At 38.3% G+C, this 7641-nt stretch overlaps 1 protein-coding gene and 1 pseudogene across 1 annotated transcript in view; both read right to left on the bottom strand.

The window, feature by feature from the left end:
- The window catches only part of PAK2 (p21 protein (Cdc42/Rac)-activated kinase 2), a 56046-nt gene that overhangs the window by 21659 nt on the left and 26746 nt on the right, over positions 1-7641 (bottom strand). Inside the window, exons 8-10 of the mRNA XM_005873168.2 lie at positions 5820-5883; positions 3626-3674; positions 3013-3125 (exon numbers count right to left, since the gene is read on the bottom strand). Of these exons, the coding sequence (XP_005873230.1) occupies positions 3013-3125; positions 3626-3674; positions 5820-5883 (226 nt within the window). The remainder of the gene's footprint in view (positions 1-3012; positions 3126-3625; positions 3675-5819; positions 5884-7641) is intronic.
- LOC102249842 lies at positions 1373-2318 on the bottom strand (annotated as a pseudogene).

The raw sequence follows: 7641 nt of genomic DNA, 5'->3' as shown, positions 1-7641 counted from the left end.
TCTTCGTATTTCAACTCTTTGACTTGATTCTTGGGATCCTCTAGTCTGCTGTTGGATCTCTGTATATTATTCTTTATTTCAGTCAGTGTATGCTTAATTTTTAATTGGTCCTTTTTCATACCCTTGAGGATCGCACTAAATTTCTAGGAGGTTTCTAGGAGATTCTTGAGTAACCTTATAACCGTGGTTTTGAACTCTATATCCAGTAGTTTGCTTTCCTCCATTTCTTTCATTTGTGACATGTTTCTTTGTCTCCGCATTTTGGCTGCTTCCCTGTGTTGATAGAGTGGCTTTGTGTGCTAGGTGTCCTATAGGGTCCAGTGGCTCAGCCTCCCTAATTACCTGAGGTGGACACTCTTGGTGCATCCCTTTGTGGGCTGTGTGCACAGTCTTGTTGTAGTTAAGCCTTGATTGTTGTAGGTATCACTGAGAGGAATTGACCTCCAGGCCAATTGGCTGTGAGGACCAGCTGTATCTACAATGGAAGAGCTGCTGTGCAGGAGACACCATTATGGGGCAGGACTTGCTTCAGTGGGGCTTTGGTGCTCACTGAGTCTGCCCCCTGAGTGTGTCCCTTTTGGATGCTAAGAGTTGTACTCTGGTATGGTCTCACTCTGACCACTGGGTATAGTGGCTCTTGGATCTCCAAGGAGGTGCAGAGTCAGCCACTGCCTGAGGCCACCCAACAGGAGCTACAGAGAGATCTGTAGATTCCTCCTCTTTATTTGGGGTTTGGAGGTGCCCAGATGAGGCCCAGCTGTGAAGCAATGCAGGCTGGTGTAGAGCCTTGGGCCTTCTTTTGGAAGCTCTGGGGCTCTCTGACCCAGCTGCAGTTTGTTAGGTTTTAGATTGAAAAAGGCCAGGCCATTCATATGCAAAAGTTGCTGCGCACAGCTTGGGTGGGGTTGTAAATTGGGTGGGGCAGGGTCTCAGGGAATCACCACAGGGTAGAGCAAACAGCAATGGCTGCCCGTCATCCCTGCCCCGAAGAGGTCCCTGGGTCTCTGTCCCGCGGCCCCATGCAGGAACAATGATTGCTGCAAGCACCTCTGAGAGAAAGCTGCCTTCTTGTTCCGGCCCAATGCCAGACCGCCCAGTTTTTCCCCGTATGAGTCCGGGTCCCCAGAGTCTCACCCGGAACTGGAGTTCAGAGCAGTCGGGAGCTTGTATCTCCCTCCCGACTGAGAAAGACAACAGCGTACCCAGTTGCCAGCCTGTTTCGTGCGTGCCTCCATACTTCTGCACTTCTGTACCTCCTCCCAGTTTCAGTGTGCTTTTCTCTGTCCTTCTAGTTGTATAAATTCCACTCAGCCAGCCTTCCCGTGGTTCTGGATGATATCTGTTTTGTCTTTTGTAATTTTGATATGGTTGTGTGAGGCAGCAAGTTCAGATGTTTACCTATGCCGCCATCTTAGTTCCTCCCCAAAAGTCTTTTTAATAACTAGATAGGATCCGGTTAGTTTTTGTAGCTGGGGCTGGACCATCAGCCTCTTGCGTGCTCAAACTTCTGGCCCTTGGATGGTACACAGGGTTTGGTATGACTGGGAGGTTTCAGGAGCCTGGCCAAATGCCTGTATACGTCTCAGTCCTTGCGAGGACCAGAAAGGAACATCGAGCCACAGCCCTTGGGGGAGCCCGGGTCCAGCTGCTTGAAGGTGTGGATCTAGCCCCCAGCCTTGAGGATGTGGCTCAGGGGACGGCTGTTCACACGAAGTGCACACAACCTTCAGATTGGGCACCTCCTGGACATGTATGTCATCAGTTATAGTCCCCATAACCACAGTGGTATGTCCTCTGGCCGGGAAGCTTCCTCTTCTGGATCATTCAGGAAAGGGACCCAGGTGGCCAGTTGGTGGACTCATGAACAACCTCTTCAGCACCATTTGGTTGAAGGTGGAGTTGGTTTTTCTGGCCAGAAACCTGTACAACTTGATCAACAGCCTTGGGTAGATGTTCTGGCTCTTGGGTTCCTTGCACCAAACCTTTGGTTTTTGTTGTGGCAGATGTCAACTCCCATGATGGCATCTTCTGCTCCACCAGGTCCGGAAAGCTTATGGCTTTTCTTAACCACCATGATATACCAACTTAAAATACTATGTTTAAATGTATCTGGTAAGTTTATTTCTATGAACATGTTCCTCATTACTATGGCTAAAGTCTAAAAAATGAGTTATCATTATAAGAAAATCACCTATAATTCCCTATCTCCAATATAATCACTACTATAATTTCCACTACTTTTCTATTACTCTTCTTACATTCACATATATGTAACTGCTTTTAAAAACACACAATAGCTATGCCCTGACTGGCTATTGCTCAATGATTAGAGCGTCAGCCTACGCACCCAAGGGTTGTGGGTTCAGTTCCTGGTCAAGGGCATGTACCTGAGTTGCAGGTTCAATCCCTGGCCCCGGTTTGGGCATGTGTTGGAGGCAACCAATAGATGTGTCTCTCTCACATAAATGTTTCTCTCTCTTTTCCTCCCTCCCTCTCCTCCCCTCCCATCCATTTTCTCTAAAAAGCAATGGAAAAAATATTCTCAGGTGAGGATTCACAACAACAAAATAATAATAAAATAAAAAAATGCACAATAGTTTTAAGATATGTTTTTAAAACATCAATTCCTAAATTAAATGAGGTTTTGAGAGACATAGTATTTGCTCATAAAAGCATTTGAAATAAAAATTCACCTAAAAGTTTAAAAACTATGTGGCCTGTCACCTCTGTTGGTCAAGATATGAATCACCTTCTCTTAATGTTTCTGCTTCTGAACATTTATAATTAATATTAACGCCAGCAGCAATGTCTTTCATTTAACTGCCTTCTCTCATTTGCTAAGTAATATCTATGTTAAACTACAAATGTGCTATTTTTACCTCCTCCTCCTTCAAGCTTACTTTTCAGCATTGACATTCTACTGTGGTTTCACTAAAGTGACTAACCCCCAAAACCATGAGACTTAAAATTTCCACATTTTTGTCCCAATGCTTAAGAAATATTCATATTTACCTGTCCAAGAAGTTAACTATGTTGGGATTCTTTAATTCTTTCATCACCAGAATCTCATTAATGATCAATTCCTTCTTTGGCTGTTTCTGTAAATTAATCTGTTTGATAGCAACCTATAATGGCAATAGAATTTTTAAAAAATTAGAAGTTTCCTAATTCTCTAACAAAATTACAAATACCAATCAGTTAATAATTTAATTTATTGTGTACTAGTATGTTATATAATGAAATTATAATAATTACAGTTATTATAATTATAATTTATAATTAGGTAGTACTTTTATTTCCACACTGCCTATGCACAAAGCTTTGTAATACATAGAGCCCAGATGTTTTTAGATTTCTCTTAAAGCTGATTAACCAACCCAAGGTCAGCTCATTCCAAGCTTGGAAAATAATTTTTTAAATATTTGCTTATTTATGAAACAATGCATTAATTGCTCCCCCCTTAATAAAGTGCTATAAAATTACACAGAAAATAAAAGTATGTAGAATAATTCTTTCAACATATCCAACTGAAAAAGAGATTTTTATTGATTAGTCACAGGTTCATCCAGTTTCCTCCTGTACTAAAACCTAATGGTAACACCCAGAACAATGAAAAAGTAGCTACCTCCTGTCCCAATGCCACATCAGTAGCAGTGAAAACTGTACCAGAAGCCCTAGGAGGAAAAAAACACAACCAGATTTAAGGTTTCTAAATCACTACCATTTATAATATCCAAAGACTTTATACTTAGAACTGAAAAAGGATTAAACATTTAAGACTTAATAACATCTTTAACAAGAGTAAAAACAAAATAAAAATACAGTAAAACAAAAGTAAAAATAAAAAGGGGGAAAAGTAAGAAAAAGAAGCAATCCCTGTGGCCAAAACGTAGGTTAGAAATTTGTCACTAATTTCATATCTACAAAAATGGAGAAAAAAGATAAAGGGGGAGGGGGGAGGAAGCAACATATACCCATGGATCCACTTTCCTAATTAAAAAACAAAGAACTAACCCAGCCTGCTTGGCTCAGTGGCTGAGCATCGACCTATGAACCTGGAGGTCAGGGTTCGATTCCAGGTAAGGGCATATGACCAGGTTGTGAGCTTGACCTTCAGTAAGGGGTATGCAGGAGGCAGCCGATCAATGATTTTCTCTCATCACTGATGTTTCTATCTCTCTCTCTTTCCCCCACTCTCTCTCTGAAATTAATAAAAATATGTTTAAACAACAACAAAGAACTACAAATAAATCTGAAGGTTTTTGTGAGCCCTTTCCAAAGGCATCCTCTTTCCTCCCAAAAGTAATGTGCATTTGTTCATTTTGTATTTGATGTATGTCAGTTCCATGCATTTCTTTATACTTTATCTACAAAGAACATAGATATGTATCTCTACAGAATATATTTAACATACTTTTTAAAATATATTTTAAAATTAAAATTGATGTTAGAGAGAGGAAGGAAAAGGGGTGGGATGGAGAGAGAGAACGAGAGAGAGAGGAGAGAGAAACATCTATGTGAGAGAGAAACATCAATCAGCTGCCTCCAGCATGCACCCCAACTGGGGATTGAACCTGAAACCTGGGCATGTGCCCTGACTAGGAATCGAACCAGCAACCCTTCAGTGTATAGGACAATGCTCAATCAAGCTACATGGGCCAAGGTTAACATAATTCTTAAACTTCATAAAAATGATTTAACTTTATGTATTTTTTTCTGCAATTTTCTCTTATAATTCAACATTGAATTTGGGATAGTCATCGAAATAGATAGATTTTATTCTTTCTTGTTCTTTTTTCCCCCTTTGCTTTTTGTTAGATATCATTCTTGTTCACTCATAATTATTACATCTACAAGGTGGGGCAAAAGTAGGTTTACAGTTGTGAGTAACCGAAACACAGTTCATTCTTGTATTATTATTTATTAGTTATTGTTTTTTTCCATACAAACACCTATAAACCTACGTTTGCTCCAAGCTGTATCATTCCATTTACTAGTATTACAATTTATCCATTATCATGCTTAAAATGTGATTCTTAATTTTTGTTATTAAAACCAGTGCTGCAATTAAATTTAGTTTTTAAAAAGAAATTCATAAGGAAACTTTCAAAAATAACGTTAAGCTCTCTTTCTAAATTCACAGAACATTTTCCAGAGATTAATAACATTAAAAATTCCAGATGTTCATCTGTTCCTAAGCAACAGGAAAAGTGTTTAGTTAATATAGTTTAAAAATACAAATTACTGGACAAAATCAAATAATCAGTAGATTCAAAGATAGTGAATAGATGTAATGAAAATGTATGTTTTTATTGCCTATAATATTGTAGTAAATGTTCCTACAATCTTTTAAATATATTTGAAGGATAATTTTTCTACCCATCTAATCTCTTATTACCAATGGGAAATACCATTTAAGAAGAAACAATGTATACTCGTGCCCTAGCTAGTAGCTCACTTGGTTAGAGCATCATCCTGATATGCCAAGGTTGGGGGTTCAATTTGGGTAGAGTACATACAAGAATCAACCAATAAATGCATAAATAAGTGGAACAACAAATTGATGTTTGTTTCTTTTTCCCTCTTCCCTCTCTCTAAAATCAATAAAAAGAAAAAAAACCACACAAAACAATGTACAGTTGTTGCTAAATAATAGTTTTTTCATAGCATCTAAAAAGAAATACATTACTTATTTACACAAATCTAAGGACATCACTCAGAGAATATTATAAGTGCTCAATGTCAGCAAGCAAAAGAGATATCATGCTGTACCTCTAGTAAGTACTGAATATAGTGATAATACAGTCACAAATACTTACCCCTGCCCAATTTTTTCGTATCTTGTATATTTTTTCTTAGGGTCACCTATGCTCACAATAGTTCCTATTTTAAACAAAAACAACAAAAAATTTTAAGCTCAGTCAAACATTTTTAAATTGTAAATTAATTCTGATGTCATTATTCCTTTTAATAAACTCCATTGATTTTAGAATAGTGGTTTTCAAACATTACATTAAATCTCAAAATACTGTGTTTCAACCACAAACACTAAAAAAACTGAAATATATAAATAATATCCAAATGAATAACCCTAATTGGCTTTTCTGACTATACAAATATATCTTTGATCTTACAATGTATTTAGAAAACTACTTATCAGTATAAAAACTACTCTAATATGAGCTAAGCACACATCTGTTTTAGGAAAGGTCACAAAGTTACAACTAAGAAAAAGGTTTTAGAACTAGGCTGTTGGACATAAAACTATAACTTATATTTTTATTACCAGTAAGTGAAAACATGAGAAAACCAAATTTTCACTTGCTTGCCCTAGCTGGTGTGGCTCAGTGGATAATGTGTCGGCCTGAGGACTGAAGGGTTCCAGGTTCAATTCTGGTAAAGGGCACATGCCCGAGTTGCAGGCTCGATCCCCAGTAGGGGATGTGCAGGAGGTAGCCGATCAATGATTCTCTTTCATCATTGATGTTTCTATCTCTCTCTCTCCCCCTTCCTCTCTGAGATCAATAAAAATATATTAAAAATTTTTTTTCACTTGCTCAAGGTAAAAGGAAACAGGAATATAGCAAGGAAACTCACATATAACCCACAAGTCTACAGCCACTATAATTATAGTGTTTTTTCTTAATCCCTCCATGTAGGTGTTCATTATAACTATAGTTGCTGTAGACCTGCAAATCAGACATTATCATTACTCTCTCCCTGGCACTATGTAAATTATTTCCAATGCTTGATCCAGGCCAATGATAGTTGATGGATGAAAAAAAAATCCATTTTCTGTTTACAAATATATCCATACAGGAAGGCCACTTTGTTTAGTTCTTATGGTCATTTTATATTCTTATACTGAGAAGCTATAGGTATGTATAAATATATACAAACTTCCTTTGATAAAGTTTCCAACTGTGAATCTTAGATTTGGCCTTTTGGGAAAAAGTGTTGCTCCAAAGGTACTAAACTACTGGAGAGAAGTTGCTCACTAGTCAACACATAATAATAAATAATCAAAGAAGAATATTTTGGGAGCTTTTTCAGATTTTAATTGAAGTTGTTCCTAGAAGTCAACAATTTATTCTTTATGTCTTAAGCTAAAATATAGGGTATAAATTAAAGTCCATCTGGGCCAGCCCTAGCTGGTTTGGCTCAGTGGATAGAGTATCAGCCTGCAGACTGAAAGGTACCAGGTTCAATTCCGGTCAAGGGCACGTACCTCAGTTGCAGACTCCCGGCCCTGGTCGGGGGACATCTGAGAGGCAACCAATCGATGTGTCTCACTCACATCGTTGTTTCTCTCTGTCTCTCCCTCTCCCTTCCACTCTTTCTAAAAATCAATGGGAAAATATCCTCAGGTGAGGTTTTAAAAAAATAAATAAAATAAACAGCTATTTGGAACATTTAAAAATACATACATACATACATACATATCCATCTGGGCCAAATGTTTCAAGAGCTGTCAACAATCTACACTAATAAAAGAGAAACATGGTAATTGGCGTACGACCGCTACCCTTTTCATTGGCTAATCAGTGAGTATATGCAAATTAACTGTCAGCCAAGATGGCGGCCGGCAGCCAGGCACTGAAGCGAGCACGAGGCTTGCTTGCTGCAGACTCCAACGTTCAC

The sequence above is a fragment of the Myotis brandtii genome, unplaced genomic scaffold (genome assembly GCF_000412655.1).
Source record: "Myotis brandtii unplaced genomic scaffold, ASM41265v1 scaffold4, whole genome shotgun sequence".
Lineage (NCBI taxonomy): Eukaryota > Metazoa > Chordata > Mammalia > Chiroptera > Vespertilionidae > Myotis > Myotis brandtii.
The sequence above is the reverse complement of the archived record's forward strand: the minus strand, read 5'-3'. Positions and strand labels throughout refer to the sequence as shown.